Source organism: Staurois parvus, unplaced genomic scaffold, assembly GCF_062004578.1.
Source record: "Staurois parvus isolate SC_StPar_1 unplaced genomic scaffold, SC_StPar_1.0 ptg000308l, whole genome shotgun sequence".
NCBI classification, from domain to species: Eukaryota; Metazoa; Chordata; class Amphibia; order Anura; family Ranidae; genus Staurois; species Staurois parvus.
This window is the reverse complement of record NW_028318104.1, coordinates 2,466,571-2,494,293: the sequence shown is the minus strand read 5'-3', so window position 1 is coordinate 2,494,293 and position 27,723 is coordinate 2,466,571. Positions and strand designations below refer to the sequence as shown.

The window sequence follows — 27,723 nt, the reverse complement described above, 5'->3', positions numbered from 1 at the left end:
AATGGTCTGTACTTCCACAAGGAACAAATCTTTGTGCCCAAAGAACTCAGGACTCCTATTCCGAATAGATTTCACGACCATCCCTTAGCAGGTCACTTTGGCCACCAGAAAGAGCGAGAGACCAAATCTGAAGTCTTATGAATTCCAAACGCAATTTAAGATTGCCAGGACTATGTGAAATCTTGCACAGTCTGTTTGAGGAACAAGTCTGATAAAGCCAAGACTTGGGGCCTGTTGGAATTCTTGCCCATACCGGAAAAGCTCTTTGGAATATGACTTCCATGGACTTTATTTTTGAACTTCCCCCATCAGAGGGATTCACCACTATTTTTGTAGTAATTGATCGCCTGTCCAAGATGGCTCACTTCATTCCCTTGAAAGGGACTCCTTCTGCCATGGAAACTGCCTCTGCTTTCATCAAGGAGATTGTAAGACTACATGGCGTTCCCCTAAATATTGTGTCTAATCAAGGAGTGCAATTTACATCCAAATTTTGGAAAGCTCTGTGAGGCATTAGAGATTGAGTTATGCTTTTCCTCTGCTTATCACCCACAAACGAATGGACAAACGGAAAGGACAAACCAAACTCTGGAGCAATACCTCCGATGCTTCTCCTCATATTCACAGGATGACTGGGCATCACTCCTTCCATTAGCGGAATTTGCATACAATAATTCCATCCATTCCGCCACCAAGCAATCTCCCTTTTACTCTAACTACGGATACCATCCCTCCTTTCTTCCGGAAATACCAGTGGAGGCCGCTGTTCCGGCAGTACAAGAAAGGATGGAGTTCCTCAGGAGGAACGGCAAAGTATTACAGAAGACGATTTCTGAAGCTCAGGTGAGTAACAAAACATTTTTTGACAGAAAGAGAAGGGGCAACTTGAAACTGAAATAAGGGGATAAAGTCTGGTTATCCACGGCTAATCTAAAATTAAGTTGTCTGTCAAGAAAGCTTGGTCCAAGATACCTGGGACCATTCACTATCAAGAGAAAGGTGAACCCTGTGGCCTTTGAATTGGAACTACCTGCTAACATGAAGATTGACCCGGTATTCCATTGCTCCCTGTTAAAACCACATATCCCAAGTGGGTTTCCCAACCTGAATTCGGAGGTGCCTGCTCCACTGCTGGTTGAGGGAAATGAAGAGTACGAGGTTGAGGCTATCTTAAATCGTAGGAAGAGGGGCGGACAGACCCAGTTCCTCATCAAATGGAAAGGTTATGGACCAGAGGATAACTCCCGGGAACCATCCACTAATGTCCATGCCCCACGGATAGTTTAAGCCTATCTCCATCGTCACCCTGAAAAACGAGCCCTAGTGGGCATCTGGAGGCTGCCCCTAAGGGGGGGGGGCAATGTAAGGGATTTCCGGCAAGACGAATTGTGACCGGAAATGTGCGATCACGCACGTGCACACTCACGGCAAAGATTGGCACCAGACGGCCTATTTAAGGAGTGTCTCTGATCATGTTCAGTGCTGACTGGTCTTCAGCTTCCCCGTGTCCTGCTTGTTCCTGTGAGATTCCTTTGTTACTGACCCGGCTTGTTCCTCACCTGACTCTGATTGCTCTCCTGATACTGGTTCCTGACTTCGGCTCTGCTCGTGACCTTGTCTTTTCCTTCTGATTTTGTACCGTGCTGCCCGACTGTTGATGACCCTGGCTATTCCATGACATTGCTCCTGTCTCTTGTCCTCACTACCTGCCTTGCTCTGGTGCACGCCTGGCAATCTGCAAAACCTGCTCTGCCTACTACTACTGTGCCAAAATCAGAGGATCATCAGCCTAACAAGGTTTTCATTAGAAAGAGCTGCAAACAACAACTACTGGCACTCTTGTTCCCCTGGGTCCTAGACTCCCTCTGTTCCTACTCCAGCGGGGTTAGGACTTGTGACACAAGTGAGGCCGACCACGTCATTTCAGTCTCCCATCAGGTACGTGACAGCTCTTCTGTCCCACAGGGGAAACCAAGAATGCAGCCAACAGTTCTCCTGGCTGACCATAGAGCTGATTAAAGACTAGAATGGCTCCAAGAAAGGGACAGTGTAAAAAAAAATTAAAATCACCCTGGACTTTCCCCTTCCCATGCTCATGCAAAAAAGGCAAATGCAAGCATTGGTCCCATGTTGGTATGTAAACAGAGATTGTACCATTCATGTGAGGTATCACCATGAACGTTAGATCGAGGGCAGTAATTCTAGCATTAGACTTCCTGTGTAAATCTAAATTCATGACCTGTAAAGGCTTTTAAAGCGTTGCCTATTGATATTATTAAGATATTATTAAGATACTATTCTTCAGTTCTTTGTTCTGTAGTGTAAATCGGTCTGAGTTGATGTTACGATTATTCCGTTCTTTGTTCTGTAGTGTAAATCGGTCTCAGTCGATGTTTCTATTCTTCCGTTCTTTGTTCTGTAGTGTAAATCGGTCTGAGTTGATGTTACGATTATTCCGTTCTTTGTTCTGTAGTGTAAATCGGTCTCAGTCGATGTTTCTATTCTTCCGTTCTTTGTTCTGTAGTGTAAATCGGTCTCAGTCGATGTGTATAAAGTTCTGGTGATTGTGTCTCCTCCTGGGCAGATCTGCCGGTGACTGAGAGGATCTGCTGTGTGTCATGAAATGTTCTCCGCTCCTCTGTGTCTCTTACCTGCTGATCCTCGTCCTTCCCATCACATCCTATGGAGTTGTAGTGACCCGGAGCTCAGCACCTCGTTGTAGACTTGATATGTTAAAGCCAGAGTTTGAGTATGAATATTACCAGGAGGGAGATGTCATTATTGGAGGATTAATGTCTGCTCACCATTCCACCAGATATATGCTAAGTGTTGAATATGGAGGTTTTGGTTTGCCTGGTGCACCTGTGTGCTTTGACTATTGTGAGTCGTAAGTCTCTTTTTATCATCTTTCTTCTCTCTGTATAACTCAACAAAAAAAATGGTCTGTCTTCATTTTCACAGTAATATTGTATGAACATGTATAGCTTTCATTCTGATATAACCCTTTACATATACTAACATGTATCATTTTATATTAACCCACTACTAAAAACATACATGCTATCGGTACAAGCACAATTCTGATTGCTGGGAAGGGCTATGGCAGTTGTGCAGCAGCTCCTTGTGGCTTAGTGGTGGGCAGCACAGTGGCTCAGTGGTTAGTATTCCTTCTCTGAAGCACTAAAGTCCTTGGCATGATTCCCAACTAGGAGAAGGAAGAATATCCATCTATCCTTCTCCTCTCTGACGAATGATGCCGGAAGCTATGAGGATTTTGTAATTTCCGGTTACTGATCTGTGTTTGATTAGATGCTTTGGAGGGCAGAGGAGGGATCAGGGGTACATTAGATCCCTACACTCTTCATAAAGAATACCTGTCACTGATCAAGCATTCACAAAGGATGTTGTTCACCTATTGCCTACTAAACTGGGCCGCTGTGATCCCAGGTGTAACAGTTTCCTCTCCATGTGTAAGCGTTGGCCTCTCCTGTTGCCCCACACACCAGATCCTCTCTATATCAGCAAGGTTGGCTAAGGAGAAAAGATAACTTTCATTGTGTAATATATTAATTTAAATACCTCAAAATATTTAAAAGCCAGAGAAAATCACTCACAAACAATGTACACTGTATCCCAATGAACTCAGATATATTGCCTCCATAAAAGCTGTATTGCCCCCTTAAGTAATACATAGACATCGGTACATGTGGAAAAACCTCATTTCTGGTAACGACCCCGGAGTGATGACATCATCATACGGCCGCGCTCCTGCTGTGTTTGGTAATTTTACTACAACTTTTTCTAAGGAAGACAGCCGTAACACTGTTCCTGTGCTATGTATACCAGCTTCCTATGTATAATCACCAAGATTAAAATGTTGCCTATGAATAATTGTAAGCACTGTAGTTTGTCGCCATTTTACAGGAATGCACAGTTCTAAGTCTTGACATGTTTGGTATCTATTTACTAGATGCAACATTATTTTTTATATTTAACCAAAAAAAATGGGTATTGTTTTGTGTTTTTGTGCACTAAACTTCATTTAGGTGTATTTTTTTCTGAATAGTTTAGAAAATCTTTGATGTTTGGAGGTTCAAAGTATTTTTGTAGGAAAAGAAAAACTGATAACAACATGTATGTGATGTCAAAACTATCTTGGATGGCAAGTGGTTATGTTGTCCCAATAAACCTAGATACAGTATTCATCCATTCTGCAAAACAGAATAGAAAGGACATTGTTCCTATTTGTAGATTACTTACATTCCTCATAGTATCCATAAAAGCATCAACAGACCTGGTCTGACTTGTTAGAATGTCCTACAGGGCTTCCTTCCCTTTACCAACATGGTGCACATTGAGCCATTCCTTACAGATCTCACACCTTACACAATGTGACCAGTCCACAACACAATGGTCCAATGTTATGGCACCACATGCAAGGAATGCACACCTAATAACATCAGACCACAAAGGCAGTGATGGTCACATATACAGTAGTTCAGGTGGCCTGTGCAGCTGAGCTTGTGGATAACAACCAGCAATCCACCATCCAGATCTACACAGCCCCGCCCCGACCCACAATGGACCTCCAGAATTAAAGCCAATCTCAGGACTCCTAGAGTCCCTCTGCAGGAATAACTGGGAGGACCATGACATGGACACATCGCTCCCCAGAGTAGCACAATAAAATTTTGAGCATACAGAGACATTTTCATTATATACAAATTACATGTACAAAGGTGGTTACATTAAATTCAGTGAATATATATATATAGTGACATGCAGGCTGTTTAGCTCCGTGATAGATGCATTTTCAAGTGAGTTCACATCAGTCAGGAACTATATTTCACGGCTTGGTAGCCCATTTTTTATTAACCACTTGCCCTCCTGAATATTTACCTCCCCCCCCCCTTCATCACCAGGCCATTTTTTGCTGTTCAGCACTGCGCTATTTCAACTGGTAATTGTACGGTCATGCAATGCTGCACCCAATTAAAATTTATGTCCTTTTTTTCACACAAATAGAGATTTCTTTTAGTAGTATTTGATCACCTTTTTTAGTTTTTGCTCTATAAGCAAGAAAAGACTGAACATTTTGAAAAAAAAACAATATTTTTCACTTTTGGTTATAAACGATATCCAATAAACTCAAAGTTAGTCATACATTTCGGCCAAAGTGTATTCCGCTCCATGTCTTTGGTAAACAAATCCCAATAAGTGTAAATTAATAGGTTTCTGTGAAAGTTATAGCGTCTACAAACTATGGTATATATATTGGAATTTTCACAGCTTTTACTTTCTGACTGCTTATCACATTTCTTGAGGTGCTAAAATACCAGGGAAGAACAACCCCCCCAAAATGACCCCTTTTTGGAAAGTAGACATCCCAAGGATTTTGCAGAGAGGCATGCTGAGTCCCTGGAAAATTTTATTTTTTGCTCTTTTTGCCCTTCTCTCCCTGTACTTATGGGGGGGCAGTGGGGCGCAGGCACATTCACACCTCAAAATCGGAAGCGGCGTAAGATTACGTCGCTTTGCCCAGCAAAATGTTGGTAAGCAGTCGGCAAGTAGTTTAAAAAAAAAAACCTTAAATTTTTTTTTTAATTCTCAATATGGTATTTTTTTTACATTCTTATAATGATTTTTAATACTTTTATCAGAATAATACAATGTTACCATAATAACATTTATACTGTGGGGGGGTTGGGGTGATCAGAGATTTTTTTTCTTTTTTTTTTTTTTTACACAGAAATAAAGATAATTTCTCCTGCAATGCAAAGCCTGAACTGTCATGAATGATTTAGGTTTTGACAGCTCAAGATAGTGATCTGTGATTGGCTGAAGCTGGTCACATGGTACAAGGTGCTGTGATTGGCCCCATGTATCATGTGACAGCTGTGGGCCAATCACAGCTCACTAGGAAGAGAAACAGAGCTGTGATGAATCAGATTGATTCATAACAGCTTTACTTACATTGTGATCATGTGATTGCATAGTGATCACATGTTCACCGGGATCTTCATTCCTCTGTGTCTGCAGCGGGGGGGGTGCTGTGCAGCCGCTTGGGCCCGCAGTGCCCCCCTGTGTTAGTACAGCCAGAGTGATGTACCGGTACGTCACTTTGCCTGTAGCTGCCGCCCGGCTGTAGTACATTGCAGGCGGGAGGGTGGGAAACGGTTTAAAGGAAAGGCAAAAACAAAAGTCCAACATAAACTTTCCCATGCAGGGGTTCTTCTCCAGTAAAATACACACAGTCCAAATGAAAATACTAGCCCACCTGGCTACTCTTCAGCAGCACTGCTGCTATAGATACTGGTCCTTCTGACCACCAGCTCTTCCAGACCTAGTCCTCAGGCCATTAACTCAGATGCACACAGCTCCTCTGGCCTAGTCCTTAGGCTGTTAACTGTCTCTTGCCGACATTCATACTTCGCCTCCCTGACTGTAGGAGACCTTCTGTCTCTCTTGGGTGGAGCCCTGAGGTATTCCTAAACCTCCATTATAGGGGCTGTGTGCACCTGGGCACACACCCTACTGTTCCTCCACAAACCCCGGACACTATGGAATCTACAAACTAGGGAGCCCCATCCAGGACTACCAAAACCTGGAGAAAGCTGCAAAATCAGTTTTCTCCATTTAAAACCTATGCTCCCTAGTCCTACACTCAGCAAAAGTGCAAACCCGTGACCTTTTGATGGCCAATTTCACCATGACAGAGTCTTGTCCTGGCACAATATATATATATATATATATATATATATATATATAGTGACAGTGTGGCGATCTGTCACCCAGGATTCTCAACGGGGCAGGTTGAGAGGCTCCAGGGTAAGTGTTTGATGCAGAGAAATGTGGCTTTTCACTTTCCTCCTTTGTTTTTAAGGTCCATTTTGGGATCTGGAGCCTGGAGATTTCAAAGAGATCTGGGAGGGATGAAATCTTCAATCCTGGGTCCAGGTTTTGGAAATGGCCAGGATACTGATTGCTTAGGTGTGCAGGGCAATCTTCTAGGGTCAGGACCAGGGTTCTGGGCTCCACCCTGGCAGACAGGCGGGCTCTGCTGTGGAGACAAGAGGGCTTCACCTAGGAGAGGTGGAAGCCAGACTAGCTGTGTGCACATGGCCAGCTGTGTGCAAGAGCAATATTTTGGAAAGAGTCTGTAGGAGACAGACATAAAACTGTGTGCAAGCCAGGAGGCTGAATTTTCATTTGCATGTGTTTGATGGTGGATACCCCTGCGTGGGAAGATTTATGGAACTTTTTCTTTTAAATAAAATTGGGCAAAAAGGCCCTTAAAAAGAATAAGCGAGTTGCTGTGTGTTTTTTGCAAAGAAAAGCTCTACCACTTTGAAGCGAGTTCCCACTCTATACATATATATATATATATATATATATATATATATATATAAATATAAAATACAGTATTAATGTGGTGAAGCCTTTACTGCTCCAAAGCCACAATAAAGCCTGGTTACAACATGCTCAACACTTTGACACGCATCATCGGGCTATTTTGTGGCATTGGCACAGTAAAGGGTTGAGTAGCACCCTGAGTTGTGAGTCAGCCTGGGTAGTCAGGTCATTTTAGGTCATGGCTGAGGGTTCTGCAGGTCAGTCCCCTGATGCCTCTGCCTGCTCTGGAAGCTTGAAAAGTTTCTAGAAGGCAATGGGGTGAGGAGGGGCTGATCTGCATAAATAAGCAATCTTGGCCAATCCCAAGAAGGAGGCTTAACATGGAGTCAGGACAGCCTTAAATATGAGAGATCCTGGTCAGCAGCAGGAAAGTGTTGGGTGGTAGATGAAGTGAGGAGGCTGGAGTTTGGGGGGAGGGGGCAGGGAGGGGTCTACCTACAGGTAAGAGTGCTGGAAAGGAGGATCTCTCAGCAGTCCCCTGAGACAGGACCACCTGTATAGCAGTGAAGGAGCAAGCCTAGCAGAAGGTCTGAAGATAGCCACTAACCCAACAAGCTTGCAGGAGAGGTGGAGTGAGTAAACCTAGGTTTACACCCAACCCCCCCCCCCGGGCCAGCTAAGGGGAGAGGGCATTCAGTGGGAAAACTAACTATCCCCCTTATGAGACTTTTGATTTAAAGTGGAAGATTCTGTGTCTCCTTGGCCAGGGATTCTTTCAAGCAGCTGTGTAAAGAGGAGAATTCATCTGGGGGGGGGGGGGGGGGGTCTGAGGTAGTATACAAGGAGGGGTGGAGAACTGTCCAAGAAGAGAATTGTTGTCTATGGACTTGTACATAGTTGCTAAGGAGTTTGTCCTCATTTACAGTTCCCTTGAGCATCCCATACACCCATCTACCCCATTCAAGTTCAATACCGCTTAATAAAACACAAAATCAAGCTCAAGGACTGCTTGCTGACTCCAGTGTGCAAGTGTGAAGAAAATGTGTGTTGCCTGGCTGTGCAGAACTATAGGAGGACCCAAAACTCAGCGAGTCCTATGGGGGTATTGCTACATATGTAAATGTTTCTGCGAGGACTCCCAGTGGGTGATGCATTGAGAATGTTTATGGGATAAAGAAGTCGCTGATTGGCACTGTGCTGGTGAGGAAGCGATTGTTCCCAGAAGGACATTGTTTGGACAAGAGGGTGTATATTGCTGAAATTCCTTTTTGCAATGTATTTGGTGTCACAACTATGGGATGGGATCACCTGGGACTGTAAACTCAAGATCTAGCAGCCAGTGGAAATGACTAAACAGGGGTACCCGGGTACTGGTGTTGGCAGATCCAGGATCAGTGAGTCCGCACGCAAACAGAGGTGTGTCAGGTCTAAGGAGCCACATGGAGACCACTGGAGGTGCGGATGTTGTGTTATGAGGTGTTCCGCGGGTTGCAGCTCTCTAACACACCCGTGAGAGCACAGTGCAACCAAGTAGCATGCTGGAAGGACTCGGGGACACACAGGATAAAGGGAATCAAGGGAACCTACAGTAGCAAGCTAGGAAAACATCAGGGGAGAGGATGCAGGGAACAAGCATGAAGTGCAGGAGACTGGGAGATGCTCAGCAATGGTGGAGAGAGAGGAAGAGACTCAGCAGGCTGGAAAGGGCTGCAGGAGGAACAATAGGAAACAGTGCTGAGACACACACACAGCAACAGGAGAGAAATGGATCCACGGACAGAAGGAAATGGGAATATAACAGCACAGCCAGAAGGAAACACTGATAACAAAGACAGGACGAACCAACACAGAGTATGAGAATGCTCAAATGGTGGCCAACACCATAGAAACAGAGGGATCCGGATTCCAAGTGAAGACACGAAACAGACAGGAAGGGCCACTGTTAGAAATCATGGGGCCCATATAGCCTACCTGACAGGACCCCCCTCGATCCTGCTCTTGGCCACACCCCTTGCCCCTCCCCTGAGTCTGCCTCAAAACAATGCAGGCCACCAGTGACCTGTCATTATAGAGAATGGGGCCACAACTGTACCTACCTGCTGAGACCCACAGGAGGAACTGCCGCTACAATGTTCACCGGCCCTAAACACTGGTGTGCATGTAGCCAATGGAGGATGTCATTCACTGTTCTATCATCATGATAATCACACAATACAGGTGCTGTGGCTCAAAACCCCCTGTACTGTGTGATGATGATGACAACATTTGGCTGCTGACTGTACAATTCATCATGGGCAACCGCAGGACATGGCATGGGGGAAAGGTGTGTGTGCACTTTGATCTCCCTGTACCTTTTGTGAGAATTGTGTGCTGACTCCTGCGGACTATCCCTGCTTGTGCCGACTCCTGCAGATGATCCCTCCGTGTGCCGACTCCTGCACATGATCCCTCTGTGTGCCGACTCCTGCACATGATCCCTCTGTGTGCCGACTCCTGCACATGATCCCTCTGTGTGCCGACTCCTGCACATGATCCCTCTGTGTGCCGACTCCTGCACATGATCCCTCTGTGTGCCGACTCCTGCAGGTTGACCAATGCCTCTGCTCTGCCACTGCCGGCTGCACTGATGAGGGTAGCTTCCAGCCTGAGCCTGCCACTGTTTTGCTGTTATTTCCCGAAGACTGAGCTGCTCTCTCCTCAGCACTTACTTGCTGAAGGAGGCAGGCAGTGAGGAGGCTGATATAACTCCACCAGCAGCAGGGACTGTGCGCAAGGCCTTTCATTTTACCATTGACAAATGTGGCTCCAACATGTGGTGCAAATCAGCCTGTGCATCAGATAAGAAAAAACGTCCCTCTATTCTACACCTACCAGGCACATACTACAGGAGATGGTCAGAGACTGCAGACATGATACAGGAGATGGTCAGAGACTGCAGACACGATACAGGAGATGGTCAGAGACTGCAGACATACTAAAAGGAGATGGTCAGAGACTGCGGATATACTAAAAGGAGATGGTCAGAGTCTGCGGACACACTACAGGAGATGGTCAGAGACTGCAGACACACTACAGGAGATGGTCAGAGACTGCAAATATTATTATTATATAGGATTTATATAACGCCAACAGTTTGTTCAGCACTTTACAATATAAAGGGAAACAATACAGCAACAATACAGATCAATACAAGAGGGTTAGGAGGGCCCTGTTCCTTGGAGCTTACAATCTAAGAGTACAAGAGATGGTCAGAGACTACAGATATAGTACAGGAGATGGTCAGAGACTGCAATGATGCCTGAACCCAGTGTAAAAGTGTATAATATTGCAGGGCTGCTCCACTCTACTTAAGCCAGCTCTGTAAGATCCAGTCAGAAATCCTCATTACAAAGTACAACAAGTGACAGGAGGCAGCAGCACTTCCAATCTTCCAGTCTTATAAAACAGGCAACTGGTCAAGAGCCGTGGAGGACAGTAATCAGCTAATGAATCTCTGTGAAGCTTCCATCCCTAACCAGCAGTAACTCCTCCAAAGCCAACATCAATGTGTCCAACCATGTCTCACTGGTCACCGGCAATGCCAACCATGTCTCACTGGTCACCGGTAATGCCAACCATGTGTCAATGGTCACCGGCAATGCCAACCATATGTCACTGGTCACCGGTAATGCCAACCATGTGTCACTGGTCACCGGTAATGCCAACCATATGTCGCTGGTCACCGGTAATGTCAATCATATGTCACTGGTCACCGGTAATGCCAACCATATGTCACTGGTCACCGGCAATGCCAACCATATGTCACTGGTCACCGGTAAGGCCAACCATGTGTCACTGGTAATGCCGGCTGATCCTATCAGTGTGTTCAGGCAGCTTGCAGGTTAGATTAGGCCATTGGCTTGTATGTATCCTGTGTAACCTGCACGCTGCCTGAACACACGGATAAGATTGGCCGCCATTACAGGTGACCAGTGACACAGTTCTTTCTGATTGAACCTTCTTCTTGTAGCTCCAGGGCTTCAGGTTTTATGTCTCCCCCTGCCAGGGCCCTCATTCAGCCCCGCTCCAGCCACCAGCATCTTCCATATACAGTCAAATGTGGCGGACTGGAGAAGGGGAGCATTACAGTGTTTGCTGATTGGCTAAGGATGGGCGGGAGGAGGAGCAACGGTCGCTGCAGCCAGTGCAGTGTATTTGTCTTGTCCCTCCCCCATAATTAGATAGACAGCGCTATTGGCTGCTCTACTAAGCATGCAGAAACCTGAATCTTTTGTGTAAATTCAAAACCAAGTTAACCCCAAATGCTATTAGACCAATAATTATGTGCTATAAATACATTTCCAAAGTGTCCAACCCCTGGTCACCAAGTTATCTCTTCCTCCTCAGGAAGTCCAAAATGTCAACTCTTCGTTCAATCAATAAACGTTCTCAATGCGTAACCATATGTCATGTACCTGATTGGAGAATTAAATGACAAGGTTGGCCTCACTTGTGTCACTAGCCCTGACCCCACTGGAAGTGGAACAGAGGGTGTCTAGGGACCAGGGGGACAAGAGCGCCAGCAGATGTTGCTTGAAGCACTTGCAGCTGGAGTCCTTAAAAGACTGTTGAACCTCCGATTCAGGAACAGTAGTGATATGCAGAGCTGGTATCGTAGATTGCCAGACGTGTACCAGAGCAAGGCAGGAAGCTAGGATGGGAGACAGGAGCAGTGTCATAGGAATAGCTGGGGTCATCAACGGGCCGACAGCGAGGTATCAAATCATAAGCAAGCCAAAGTCAGGAGCAGAGCCGAAGTCAGGAACCAGTATCAAGCAGGAGAGGAAAAAAGAGTCAAGTCAGGAACAAGCTGGGTCAGCAACAAGGGAATCACACAGGAACAAGCAGGACACGGGAAACAGCTAAAGACCAGTCAACACTAACAGGCAGAGGCACCCTTTAAATAGTCTGGCGCCAATCTTTGCTGTGCGTGTGCGCGATCTCTCATTTCTGTGCGCATGCGTACGTCTGGATATTTCCATACGCATGTGCATTTCTATTCGCCAATCGTCTCACAGGAATTTCTGGTGATCAGCTTTCAAATCCTCCAAGTGCTATCATCCTCTTTCTCTTCTAACTCTCAAAAAAAGTGTATAAACAGCACATAGTGCATTACCTTCATCACATGGAAATAGGCTATAATAAATTACACACAAAAAGTGCTCAAAACCGGGCCAAAAACTCCACCAAGTGTCAGCAAATAATATCTGTAATTCCTACCCTTACCCTTTGGGTATGCCTATCTTGCTTTATATATACAGTTACAAGAAAAAGTATGTGAACCCCTTGGGATTACGTGGAGTTTTGCATGAACTGGGCATAAAATGTGCTCTGAACGTCATCGAAGTCACAACAATAGAAGAACACAGTCTGCTGAACATAATACTACACAAACATTAGATGTTGCCATGGTTTAATTGCACATATCATGTAAACATTCACAGTGCAGGGAGGAAAAAGTATGTGAGGCCCTAGCTTAATGACTTCTCCCAGAGCTAATTGGAGCCAGGAGTGAGCCAACCTTGACTCCAATCAGTGTGATGATATTGGATGTGTTGCTGACAGCTGTCCTGCCCTTAAAAAACACATACCTGTTTTGGGTTTACTGGTTTCAAGAAGCACTGTCTGATGTGAACCATGCCTCGCAGAAAAGAGCTCTCAGAAGACCTACGATCAAGAATTGTTGACTTGCATGAAGCTGGAAAGGGTTACAAAAGTATCTCCAAAAGCCTTGATGTTCATGTGTCCACGGTAAGACAGACTGTCTACAAATGGAGAAAGTTTAGCACTGTTGCTACTCTCCCTAGGCGTGGTCGTCCTGTAAAAATGACTGCAAGAGCACAGCGCAGAATGCTGCATGAGGTAAAGAAGAATCCCAGAGTGTCAGCTAAAGACCTACAGAAATCTCTGGCACATGCTAACATTTTTGTTGACACATCTACAATAAGGAAAACATTAAACAAGAATGGAGTACATGGGAGGACACCACGGAGGAAGCCATTGCTGTCCAAAAAGAAGATTGCAGCACGTTTGAAGTTTGCAAAAGAGCACCTGGATGTTCCACAGCACTACTGGCAGAATATACTGTGGACAGATGAAACCAAGATTGAGTTGTTTGGGAAGAACACACAACACTATGTGTGGAGAAAAAAAGGCCCAGCACACCAACATCAAAACTTCATCCCCACTGTAAAACATGGTGGAGGGAACATCATGGTTTGGGGCTGCTTTGCTGCCTCAGGGCCTGGACAGATTGTTGTCATCGATGGGAAAATGAATTCCAGAGATTATCAAGACATTTTGCAGGAAAACGTACGACCATCTGTCCGCCAACTGAAGCTCCGCAGAGGATGGGTGATGCAACAGGACAATGACCCAAAGCATACAAGTAATTCAACAAAACAATGGCTGCAACAGCACAGAATACGCCTTCTGGAGAGGCCCAGTCAGAGTCCTGACCTCAACCCGATTGAAATGCTGTGGCGTGACCTTAAGAGAGCGATTCACACCAGACATCCAAAGAATATTGCTACACTGAAACAGTTTTGTGAAGAGGAGTGGTCCAAAATGACTCCAGATCATTGTGCAGGTCTGATCTGCAACTACAGGAAATGTTTGGTTGAGGTTATTGCTGCCAAAGGAGGGTCCACCAGTTATTAAGCCCAAAGGTTCACATACTTTTTCCTCCCTGCACTGTGAATGTTTACATGTAATGTGCAATTAAACCATGGCAGCATCTAATGTTTGTGTAGTATTATGTTCAGCAGACTGTGTTCTTGTTGTGACTTAGATGACGTTCAGAGCACATTTTATGCCCAATTCATGCAAAACTCCACGTAATCCCAAGGGGTTCACATACTTTTTCTTGCAACTGTACATTGGAGGTAGTATAAATCTTCTCATCACATTGGGGCTTGGTGAAGAATCCTTTCATTCACACTAGTGGTCAGTGTAAATCCTTCCTCACATTGGTGGTCACTGTGAATGGTCCTATTTCATTAGTGGTAAGTGTAAATCCCCTTTACATTGGTGGCCAATGTAAAAACTCCTCTTTATATTGGTAGGTGGTAAAAACTCCTAGTCAGTGTTGAATCTTCCTTTACATTGGTAGTCCATATAGAGGCCTCCCTTTAATTGGTGGTTAGTGTAAATTCCCCCTTACATTGGTGGCCAGTGTAGAAATGTATTGCTTGCTGGTGTAAAATCCCCCATTACATTGGTGGTCAGTGTAAATTTCCCTTTACATTGGTGGTAAGTGCAGAATTGCCCTTACACTAGTGGCTAGTGTAAATCTCTTCTTACATTGGTGGTCGATGTAAAAATGTCATCTCCCATCCCCATCCGGCACTGCCACTGATCCCATCAACCCCCAACACTGCCACTTATCCCACCCCCCCACCACTGACACTGATCCCATTCCCAAACCACTGCCACTGATCACACCCTCCCCCCAAAACTGCAACTGATTCCAGGAGTCCTAGAATCCCTAGGAGTTTTCTGTCTTTTAGTGGGTCCCTTCGCCTTCCCATTCAATGGTGTGCAGGTAGTGAGGAGAGGATGTGCTGTAACATTCAGCAATCAATCAGTGAGCTGCAATGATGTGCTGTAACGTCTAGCAATCAATGAGTAAGTGGTAATGATGCACGGTAATCAACAGCAACCAATGAGCAGTAATAATGTGCAATAACCTCTGGCAACCAGTAAGCTGTAATGATGTGCAAAACCTCTAGCAACCAATCAGTGAACAGTAGTGATCTGCTGTAATCTCTAGCAACCAATCAGTGAGCAACAATGATGTGCAGTAACCTCTAGCAACCAATCAGTGAGCAAACATGATGTGCAGTATCCTCTAGCAATATACAATAACCTCTAGCAGCCAATCAGTAAGTGGTAAGGATGTTCGGTAACCTCTAGCAACCAATAGGGGATCAGTGATGATGTGCAGTAACCTCTAGCAGTCAATCCGTGAACTGTAATAATGTGCAGTAACCTCTAGCAACCAGTGACCAGTAATGATGTGCAGTAATCTCCATCAACCAACCAGTGAGCAGTAATGATGTGCAATAACCTCTATCAATCAATTGGCAAGCAGAAATCATGTGCTGTAACGTCCAGCAATTAATCAGTGGGACGTAATGTGTGCTATAACCTCTACCAACCAGTCAGTAAGCTGTAATGATATGCTGTAACCTCTGGCAACCAATTGCAATTGATGACAGTCCTGCTAAATAAACTGATTTTAGCTGCTAAATAAACTGAGTCTATCTGCTGTCTCAGAACAGGTGGAGAGCGAAATTGCATGGGGGGCCCAAGAAAATGTTTGCCCAGGGTCCAATCAATAATAAAGATGGACCTGGTCGATAGTATGCAAAATGCTTTCATATACAGTAGTTGTCATAGACATTACAATGAAAAGGGGGTTGGAGATTATAAACATCCTGAGAGTTCCATTCCACTGACCTCCATGGCCTGCAGAAGAGCCAGAAGGATCTGGTGGGATCACTGACAAGAGCTGGTGAAGGAGAGAGTGTAGGTGCTGGGGCAGTGGTAGGAGCATAATAAAATAGAACCTCACCCTTCTGTATACACAGCACATGGGCCCAGTATGAGCTGGGAATGGTGGTGGTGGTGGTGGTGGTGGTGGTGGTGGGGGGGTTAAAACAATGGCAGTACATGCTAACAGTGCCAGGCCAGTAGTGGTAGAAGAAACTGTTATTGGTGGCCAGCTGTGCTCATGGGGGGCAGGAGACAGCAATAGTGGAGGACGGTGGGATTTATTTAATTCCTGTAGTGATGAAAGGAGAGGCTTAGGCTGTACAGAAAATAAATATTTTAGCAGAATGCCCCAATTATTCAGAAACATCTGCAGCAGGGGCTTTGTTTGTTCCTGATTCAGGACTGGATCATTTTCAGCCACACAACTGTGTGCAAGGACAGATGAAATAATTGGTCTGGCACAAGGACCCCCCCCCCCCCCGCATTACTAAATGTATGTATGTGCAGAGAGGGTACTCGCTGCAACACAGCCCAGCAGCTTGGGTGCATACTGGGAGAGCTTTGGTCAGTGATCCATCTTTCTTGCCCAATGATCAAGGGGGTCATCCATTGTAATGTTGTCAGTCTGCCTTTGACGCCATGTAATCCCTCACCACACGATGCAGCCTCTGCCAATAGTTGCTGGCAGTAGACAGCCCTAGGCACTGGGTAGATAGAAAGGTTTTAAACACCTTGTTTCAGTAGCCTCACCCCCATAACCCCCCTTTCTCCTCCCTTCAACCATAACAGGCTCCAAACCACATCATCCATGAGACAGTATACTGCCATTTTCTGGGGAAGAGGTTTACCATTTCTTTCACAGCACCTCCTCCAAGTATTTTATCTTTTACTCCCTCTGCAAAGGCAGGATGAGCTCTGATGCTTTCCCCTTGTGACATGGATCCTGGAGAGCTGCCAACCAGTAAAGTGTCCCCTATTTGTGCCTCAAATTTTGCAGGCTCTGGAGCATGGATGAGACCATCTAAAAAAAGTTACAGGAGGCAGAGAAAACAAAGTCCTCAGGGTCATTGAGAATGACATTTTCCTCAGCTACCTCCCCATATCTACATACAACTCCAAGGGTTTGTGGGGAAAGAAGCCAACCCCCCGAAGCCTGCCCTATGCCCTCCTTCTCCTCATTGCCACCATGGCTACTATACTTATTCTCCTAATGTTGCTCCTGTACCTACTAAGGCCTCACAGGGATGGTGGTCAGATGCATCCGACCCCGAAACACTGGGAAGTTCACCTTCTAATTCTACTGTGCCCCCAGTGCCATGTCTATAATGTCATGCACTGTCTGTTCCAGAAGAAATGCCACAGGAATAGTGATGCTGACGCCTGCATTGTCACAGCTCACCATTGTGGTTGCCTCCTCAAATCATGATGATATGGTGCATGCATCTTGTATGAGATGCTATTGACATGGGGGGAAGAATCCCAATTCCCAGAGTCTGTATTCATTTCATACTCAGAAAAGGACTCATTTATGACCCGAAGATGCATGAACAGTTGATGCAGCAAGACAGTAGAGGTCCACTAGCTGGGTTACATATCAAGCAGTTTCTATACATGTCAATTTCCCTGCTGAATTTCACAAAGTTGCATACTATCTGGGTGTGACCAGCTGAAATGACTACAAACTCTCTTCTTGCCTGCCTCAGAAGATTCTGTAAGCCAGGGTACCTGTCTAGGAAGCACTTCACCACCAGGCTGAGGACTTGCGCCAGTCAAGGTATGTACAGTTGTGTTCGAAATAATAGCAGTGTGTTGAAAAAAGTGAATAAAGCTCAAAATCCTTCTAATAGCTTTTATTTCCATCCACACAAATGCATTGGGAACACGACACATTCTATTCCAAATCAAAACATGAAGAAAAATGTATCAAATTTATGTTGTTCCTCTAAAAAAATTGAAGAAACGTGAATATTAGACGGTTCAAAAAATCGCAGTGTTTGTATTCTTCTTTACAAACTCAAACATTCACTGTATAAACTGAGCTCTTCCTGGAGCTGATTGTTGGCTGAGTCCGCGCCATTTTGGCTATTCTTCTATCCATTCCAATGGTAGTTTTACGCTTTCTTCCACGTCTTTCAGGTTTTGGTTGCCATGTTAAAGCATTTGTGATCATTTTAGCTTCTTCTGGGCCAACCATATCTCTACCTCAGTGGGGTTCCTGTCACCTAGCGGTACCAGCTACAACAGCGCATGGCATCATTTTGCCTGAGCCATTGCATAGTCTCTAGATTCAGTGGCTGATTCACCCAAAGAGGGCATTAAAGAGGCAAAGAAGTTGGAGGCTATCCTACATTCACCGTTGATGCCAGCACAGTTATCTGGTGGGCCATGAGTGATAAATATATAATGTCCCCGGCCATACTGTCTGGATTACATATCTGTGGTCAGGTGAAAAAAACAATTCATGACGGTGCGTTTGCTCTAGACATTTTTACAAGTTTACAATAGCCATTAGCAAACTCCGGCTTCATTTAGATGTACAATATTCTGCTTTGCTTTAGCTTAGAATGTTTTCTTTGTATGTATCTTGTCTCTGCTTTTCATTAAACATGTCTTCAGCTGGTCGTGATGTTTATTAAGGGTGTTTCAGTCTGGTCTGTGGAGTTCTGGAGTTATCACCTTCTCTGAATAAGTCAATGTATAATAAAGCTGAGCTGTATTCTAGTGGGTGGGTGGGGGGGGGGGGTTATATGAAATGTCTCGCTGTCTCTGGCTGTCTACCATAGACATAAAGCAGGCCATACAGCACTTATTGATGGGAAAAACTAAACATATTTACAGTAGATCGATTTCTGTACAACCAGCCTGCCCATACATGGATGGAAATTTGGCCGGTCCTTACTGTATCGGATGAAGTTTCATCTATGCATGGCTGCATTAAGATTTCATTCTCACTTTTTGTCACTCTCTTTCAACACTGTTCACCCCTTCCCCCTGCATATCTAATCCAGAACTGCTCACTTCTGTGCCTCATCCACCCTCTTCCAAAATTGCTCACTTTTACACCCCTGCAGCCCGTTTTCAGTACTGCTCCCCTCTGCACCTTCTGCAACCCTCTTCCAATGCTACTCACTTCTCCCCCCTTTGCATCCTTGCACCCCTGGGGTACCGCATTACAGAACTTTCAAAATGGAGTTACTGTTTACCAATAGTAGTTCATGGTTTGTAATTAAATTTGTCTGCAATTGCTATTCAAATCTAAATAATTTTTTTTTCCTGTGAGAGTCTTAATTTTATGAGCTGTGGATAAACTGTAATCTCAGAACTCACCATTTTGTGTGGTTTGAAAACCTCTCAATATCCTGCAGAGTTGACTTTGAAGAGTACAGAAGCATCATAGCAATGAAGTATGTTATCAATGAGGTTAACAAGGATCCCGATCTTCTGCCCAATGTCACCCTGGGCTATCGTATATTTAGTACTTGTAATGATGCAAAGAAAACTTTGGGATATGCCATAAAGATATTGTCTGGAGAGAAGGAAGCTGCTAACTATTGCTGTAAGGAACATGGAGAAGTGGCCGGTTTTATTGGTGACAGTGGTTTCCATTCAAATTATGCATTGGCCCAGTTACTTAGTCTGTATCGGTATACACAGGTAAGTGATCACTGCAATAAATGATGTATGTAACATGGTGAGTTCAATGGATGGCTCTGTACATTCTAGGTGGAACATTTGTACATTTACTTTTCTAGAATGAGTGCAGATCAGAATGAACAGAAATATGAATATTCCAGGTACATAGAACATTGTAATTTGGGGAAATTATTCAGTGATCATTATCCCCAAATTCCACCATATTACTACCCAGGGTCAATGCTTGAATGAGAGAGCAATCCAGGTGGCTCACCATGTCCCTTTGGTAGGTTCCTGGAGTTGTCTTCTGGGTTTTGGATCTAATGCCCAGAATATGAGCTCAACAATCAGGAGCTGTAAGAAATGAAGTTGTGTATTTGTTTATAGTCTCCTTTAAGTAGTTGCTTCTAAACTGGTCAGAAGTGAATGTATCTGGGCATCTGCCAACATTATTGTATTGTGTGTGCAGGATCTGTACAAGAAATCATTTAAAAAGGTAGAGTAGTCAGTGACGTCTTTCACCAGGTACCACCATTACTTCCAATCTGGAATCTCACCATTCATGGATGGTGGCTTTAAATAGAGTCCATCGCACACTGAGAATTCCTTTCAGTCTACATATAGGGATGGGAGGACAGAAATAAAGGGATCACAGATCCAATAAGGTGAAGTAGGTGAAGTAGAAACCAGCACATCAATACAGTAAAAAGAAATAGTAAAATGAAATAAATGCAGCAAAATGTATCCAATCAAGTGACAGCATTAAGGGTTCATAAGCCGTGTGAGTGTAAGAAATATAAGTTGCTGCTGAGAGAAGCCCCATAGATGCATAAAGCTCAGCAGGAAATCAATGAGAAATGTTCACACTGGGTGTAGAGACTGAAATCCATGAACAGAGTCACTCCAGTCTCCACCACCACTCCACCGATTGATAGGTAAGTGAAAGGGAGCTGTTGGTGACATTACATGTGGCTAGTACTGGGCAGGAGGCTCACTTACTCCCTGCTCCCCCTCAGAATCCAGTGATCTTCCAATAAGAAGGAAGAGAGCCAAAAGATTCTCACTGACAGGAAAGAAAAAAACACAACATTGAGGAAGCAGGTAACATACATGAAGCATGGGTATCCCATAATGCAAACAGCATGGCATTCAGTGTAATCAGTAATGCAGAAACTGAAAATGTGCAATAAAGAACAAAAGGAGAGAGGAAACAACGTAAACAGATAGGCACACATATCATTCATATCATGAAATGAGGGAATTCACGCAATAACTAAAAACAATTTTAGATTGAAAGTAGAAGTTCAAAAATTGAAATACAAAACTGAACATGTGGGAAAGATAAGTGTAAAGTCTACAGACTTAGTAAATTATTTTTTTACTAGATAGAAAACTGGTTAAAGGACCTTAGTTACTGCATAGTGGTTAATGATTCATACTCTGCATGGTCTGGGGTTGTCAGTGATGTACCCCAAGGTTTAGTGTGATTAGTGGTGTACCCCAAGGTTCAGTGTGATTAGTGGGGTACCCCAAGGTTCAGTGTTGGGACCCTTACTTTTTAATATATTTATAAACTATATAGGGTCTGGGATTAAAAATCGGGTAGGGTAGTATTTGGGTATCAGGTCAGTTATGTAGTTTGGGGCGACGTTGTGCACGGCTTTGTAGGTCAGGGTTAGCAGTTTGAATTTGATGCGTTGGGCAATCGGGAGCCAATGAAGGGATTGGCAGAGGGGGAGGCAGATGTGGAGCGGTTGGTGAGGTGGATGAGACTAGGATCGACTGGAGTGGGGATAGCGTTCGTTTGGGTAGGCCAGTGAGAAGGCAGATGCAATAGTCCAGGTGTGAGATGATGAGGGAGTGTACGAGTTGTTTGGTGGTGTCTGGGGTGAGGAATGTGCGTATCTTGGAGATGTTGCGGAGGTGGAGCCTGCAAGATCTAGATAGCAGTTGGATGTGAGGTAGGAAGGAGAGGTGGGAGTCCAGGGTGACACCCAGGACTTTGGCGTGTGGGGTGGGAGAGATGGTGGCGTTGTTAGTAGTGATGGAGAGGATGGGCGGGGGGTGGGGGGGAAGACCAGGAGCTCAGTTTTGGATAGGGTAAGTTTGAGGAAATGGAGCGACATCCAGTCTGACATGTCGTTTAGGAGGTGGGCGATGCGGGCAGAGAGTGAGGGGGTGAGGTGGGGGGTGGAGAGGTAAATGTGGGTGTCGTCAGCATAGAGGTGGTAATTGAAGCCGTGGGAGTGAATAAGTTTGCCAAGGGAGGAGGTATAGATGGAGAAGAGGGGCCCGAGGATAGAGCCTTGGGGGACCCCGACAAAGAGGGGGAGGGAGGGGGAGGTGGTAGTGTTTTAGGTGACGCTGAAGGAGTGTTGAGCAACTATGTGGCAAATGAGGTTTAATGTTGATAAATGTAAAACATACATACTAACATACTAGGGGGGGCAAACTGAGGGCATGAATGGTGGAGAAGGATCTGGGAGTTCTGGTAGATCATAAGCCTAATAATAACATGTTATGGTTTCTAAAGCTAGTAAACTCCTTTCTTGTATAAGTGAGGTATAGACTCCAGAGAGAGAGAGAGAGGTTATTCCTCCCCCCTCCCCCCGGTACAAATTATTAGTAACACCTCATCTGGAATATGCAGTTCAGTTTTGGGCACCAATTCACAAAAAGAACATTGGGGAACTGGAGAAAGTACAGAGAAGGGCAACCAAACTGATACGAGGCATGGAGGAGATCAGCTATGAGGAAAGATTAGAGGAACTGAATGTATTCTCTACTGAGAAGAGGAGATTAAGGGGGGATATGATCTCCATGTATAATACATAAGGGGGGATATGATCTCCATGTATAATACATAAGGGGGGGGGATATGATCTCCATGTATAATACATAAGGGGGATATGATCTCCATGTATAATACATAAGGGGGGATATGATCTCCATGTATAATACATAAGGGGGATATGATCTCCATGTATAATACATAAGGGGGGATATGATCTCCATGTATAATACATAAGGGGGGGGGATATGATCTCCATGTATAATACATAAGGGGGATATGATCTCCATGTATAATACATAAGGGGGATATGATCTCCATGTATAATACATAAGGGGGGATATGCTCTCCATGTATAACACATAAAGGGGGATATGATCTCCATGTATAATACATAAGGGGGGATATGATCTCCATGTATAATACATAAGGGGGATATGATCTCCATGTATAATACATAAGGGGGGATATGATCTCCATGTATAATACATAAGGGGGGATATGATCTCCATGTATAATACATAAGGGGGGATATGATCTCCATGTATAATACATAAGGGGGATATGATCACCATGTATAATACATAAGGGGGGATATGATCTCCATGTATAATACATATGGGGGGGATATGATCTCCATGTATAATACATAAGGGGGGGATATGATCTCCATGTATAATACATAAGGAGGGATATGATCTCCATGTATAATACATAAGGGGGGATATGATCACCATGTATAATACATAAGGGGGATATGATCTCCATGTATAATACATAAGGGGGGGGATATGATCTCCATGTATAATACATAAGGGGGGATATGATCTCCATGTATAATACATAAGGGGGGGGGATATGATCTCCATGTATAATACATAAGGGGGATATGATCTCCATGTATAATACATAAGGGGGGATATGATCTCCATGTATAATACATAAGGGGGGATATGATCTCCATGTAAAATACATAAGGGGGGATATGATCTCCATGTATAATACATAAGGGGGGATATGATCTCCATGTATAATACATAAGGGGGGATATGATCTACATGTATAATACATAAGGGGGATATGATCACCATGTATAATACATAAGGGGGGATATGATCACCATGTATAATACATAAGGGGGGATATGATCTCCATGTATAATACATTAGGGGGGATATGATCTCCATGTATAATACATAAGGGGGGATATGATCTCCATGTATAATACATAAGGGGGGGGGATATGATCTCCATGTATAATACATAAGGGGGATATGATCTCCATGTATAATACATAAGGGGGGATATGATCTCCATGTATAATACATAAGGGGGGATATGATCTCCATGTAAAATACATAAGGGGGGATATGATCTCCATGTATAATACATAAGGGGGGATATGATCTCCATGTATAATACATAAGGGGGGATATGATCTACATGTATAATACATAAGGGGGATATGATCACCATGTATAATACATAAGGGGGGATATGATCACCATGTATAATACATAAGGGGGGATATGATCTCCATGTATAATACATTAGGGGGGATATGATCTCCATGTATAATACATAAGGGTGGGATATGATCTCCATGTATAATACATAAGGGTGGGATATGATCTCCATGTAAAATACATAAGGGGGGATATGATCTCCATGTATAATACATATGGGGGGATATGATCTCCATGTATAATAGATAAGGGGGGGATATGATCTCCATGTATAATACATAAGGGGGTATGATCTCCATGTATAATACATAAGGGGGATATGATCTCCATGTATAATACATTAGGGGGGATATGATCTCCATGTATAATACATAAGGGTGGGATATGATCTCCATGTATAATACATAAAGGTGGGATATGATCTCCATGTAAAATACATAAGGGGGGATATGATCTCCATGTATAATACATATGGGGGGATATGATCTCCATGTATAATAGATAAGGGGGGATATGATCTCCATGTATAATACATAAGGGGGGATATGATCCCCATGTATAATACATAAGGGGGGATATGATCTCCATGTATAATACATAAGGGGGGATATGATCTCCATGTATAATACATAAGGGGGTATGATCTCCATGTATAATACATAAGGGGGGATATGATCTCCATGTATAATAGATAAGGGGGGATATGATCTCCATGTATAATACATAAGGGGGATGTGATCACCATGTATAATACATAAGGGGGGATATGATCTCCATGTATAATAGATAAGGGGGGGATATGATCTCCATGTATAATACATAAGGGGGATGTGATCACCATGTATAATACATAAGGGGGGATATGATCTCCATGTATAATACATAAGGGGGGATATGATCTCCATGTATAATACATATGGGGGGATATGATCTCCATGTATAATAGATAAGGGGGGGATATGATCTCCATGTATAATACATAAGGGGGGATATGATCCCCATGTATAATACATAAGGGGGGATATGATCTCCATGTATAATACATAAGGGGGGATATGATCCCCATGTATAATACATAAGGGGGGATATGATCTCCATGTATAATACATAAGGGGGGATATGATCTCCATGTATAATACATAAGGGGGGATATGATCTCCATGTATAATACATAAGGGGGATATGATCTCCATGTATAATACATAAGGGGGGATATGATCACCATGTATAATACATAAGGGGGATATGATCTCCATGTATAATACATAAGGGGGGATATGATCACCATGTATAATACATAAGGGGGGATATGATCTCCATGTATAATACATTAGGGGGGATATGATCTCCATGTATAATACATAAGGGGGATATGATCTCCATGTATAATACATTAGGGTGGGATATGATCTCCATGTAAAATACATAAGGGGGGATATGATCTCCATGTATAATACATATGGGGGGATATGATCTCCATGTATAATAGATAAGGGGGGGATATGATCTCCATGTATAATACATAAGGGGGGATATGATCCCCATGTATAATACATAAGGGGGGATATGATCTCCATGTATAATACATAAGGGGGGATATGATCTCCATGTATAATACATAAGGGGGTATGATCTCCATGTATAATACATAAGGGGGGATATGATCTCCATGTATAATACATAAGGGGGGGATATGATCTCCATGTATAATACATAAGGGGGGATATGATCTCCATGTATAATACATAAGGGGGATATGATCTCCATGTATAATACATAAGGGGGGGATATGATCACCATGTATAATACATAAGGAGGGATATGATTTCCATGTATAATATATAATGGGGGATATGATCTCCATGTATAATACATAAGGGGGGATATGATCTCCATGTATGATACATAAGGGGGATATGATCTCCATGTATAATATATAATGGGGGATATGATCTCCATGTATAATACATAAGGGGGATATGATCTCCATGTATAATACATAAGGGGGATATGATCTCCATGTATAATACATAAGGAGGGATATGATTTCCATGTATAATATATAATGGGGGATATGATCTCCATGTATAATACATAAGGGGGGATATGATCTCCATGTATGATACATAAGGGGGATATGATCTCCATGTATAATATATAATGGGGGATATGATCTCCATGTATAATACATAAGGGGGATATGATCTCCATGTATAATACATAAGGGGGGGATATGATCACCATGTATAATACATAAGGAGGGATATGATTTCCATGTATAATATATAATGGGGGATATGATCTCCATGTATAATACATAAGGGGGGATATGATCTCCATGTATGATACATAAGGGGGATATGATCTCCATGTATAATATATAATGGGGGATATGATCTCCATGTATAATACATAAGGGGGATATGATCTCCATGTATAATACATAAGGGGGATATGATCTCCATGTATAATACATAAGGAGGGATATGATTTCCATGTATAATATATAATGGGGGATATGATCTCCATGTATAATACATAAGGGGGGATATGATCACCATGTATAATACATAAGGGGGGATATGATCTCCATGTATAATACATAAGGGGGATATGATCTCCATGTATAATACATAAGGAGGGATATGATTTCCATGTATAATATATAATGGGGGATATGATCTCCATGTATAATACATAAGGGGGGATATGATCTCCATGTATGATACATAAGGGGGATATGATCTCCATGTATAATATATAATGGGGGATATGATCTCCATGTATAATACATAAGGGGGATATGATCTCCATGTATAATACATAAGGGGGGATATGATCTCCATGTTTGAATACATCAATGGTCCTTATAGCGAACTCAGTGTAGAGTGATTCACTTTAAGGGCCCTTTTACACTGGAAATGCTTGTCAACTTTGTGTTTTTATGTCTGCACATTTGCATGTGTTTAAAGCGTGTGCACGTTCATTTTGCTCTGCATTCTGCAGTGCTTTTTTCTATGCATTCTTGGGTTTGTCTTTCATGCATTTCCTTTGAGGCCACTTCCTTCTTCTTTTTTGTCCTTTGAGGTGCTGTGTATTTGCAATGTGTTCATGCACGTTCACATGCAGTTACAGTGTGGAAATATGCAGTTTACTCTACTTTCTTTGACTGCACTGCAATAGTGTGAACTATGCCCATAGGAGTGCCAGGATTTTGGACTGTCTATGCAGTTGGAGTGCAGTAGAAAATCCATCCAACTGAAGCCAGCTGCATACCACTACATTAGGTATAAATGGGCCCTAAGGTCATCACAGAGGACAAGGGGGCGCTCTTTATGTCTGCAGGAAAAGATATTTAAACTCCAAATATGGAAGGGCTTCTTCACAGTAAGAGCTGTGAAAATGTGAAATAGATTCCCTCAAGAGCTGGTTCTGGCCAGCTCAGTAGATTGTTTTAATAAAGGCCTGGATAAATTCCTAAATGCACAAAATATAACTGGATATTAACCTCCCTAGTGGTCTGATTATGTCCATATTTCTGTGCTCAAAGCGGTACATTTTTTTGCATGGAAATATGTTGTTTTTTTATTGTAGGCCTGTAATTTTTAGGAATAACTCACTGAAATCTGTCCGAACAAGAGTGTAGTAAACATTCCGGGTATGTTACAATTTGAAACCCGAAATCATAAAGTATAATTTAATAAACATAAAAAATAATATAATAATAATAAATGTAATTCAATAATATAATCAAACCAAAAACCCTGAAATGTGAAATAGAGCGCCAAGTTCGCCCATCGCTGAGCTCAGTCGCAGAATCGTTTTCAGTGTCTGATGAGGAATTTCCCCCACGAATCATTATCACTCAATTCTGCAAGTGGTTCTGATTTACTATCGCTGTTCTCTAGCCGGTCTAAAACCGCTTTTGACCTAAAGGGACGCTTT

The 27,723-nt window shown here is 43.3% G+C and overlaps 1 protein-coding gene across 1 annotated transcript in view; it reads left to right on the top strand.

Annotated features, from left to right (window-relative positions):
* Positions 1-786: 786 nt before the first annotated feature.
* LOC149457666 (vomeronasal type-2 receptor 26-like) overlaps positions 787-27,723 on the top strand; it is a 70,073-nt gene continuing 43,136 nt past the window's right edge. The window contains exons 1-4 of the mRNA XM_089683395.1: positions 787-843; positions 958-1,151; positions 10,872-11,167; positions 19,256-19,542. Of these exons, the coding sequence (XP_089539521.1) occupies positions 787-843; positions 958-1,151; positions 10,872-11,167; positions 19,256-19,542 (834 nt within the window). The remainder of the gene's footprint in view (positions 844-957; positions 1,152-10,871; positions 11,168-19,255; positions 19,543-27,723) is intronic.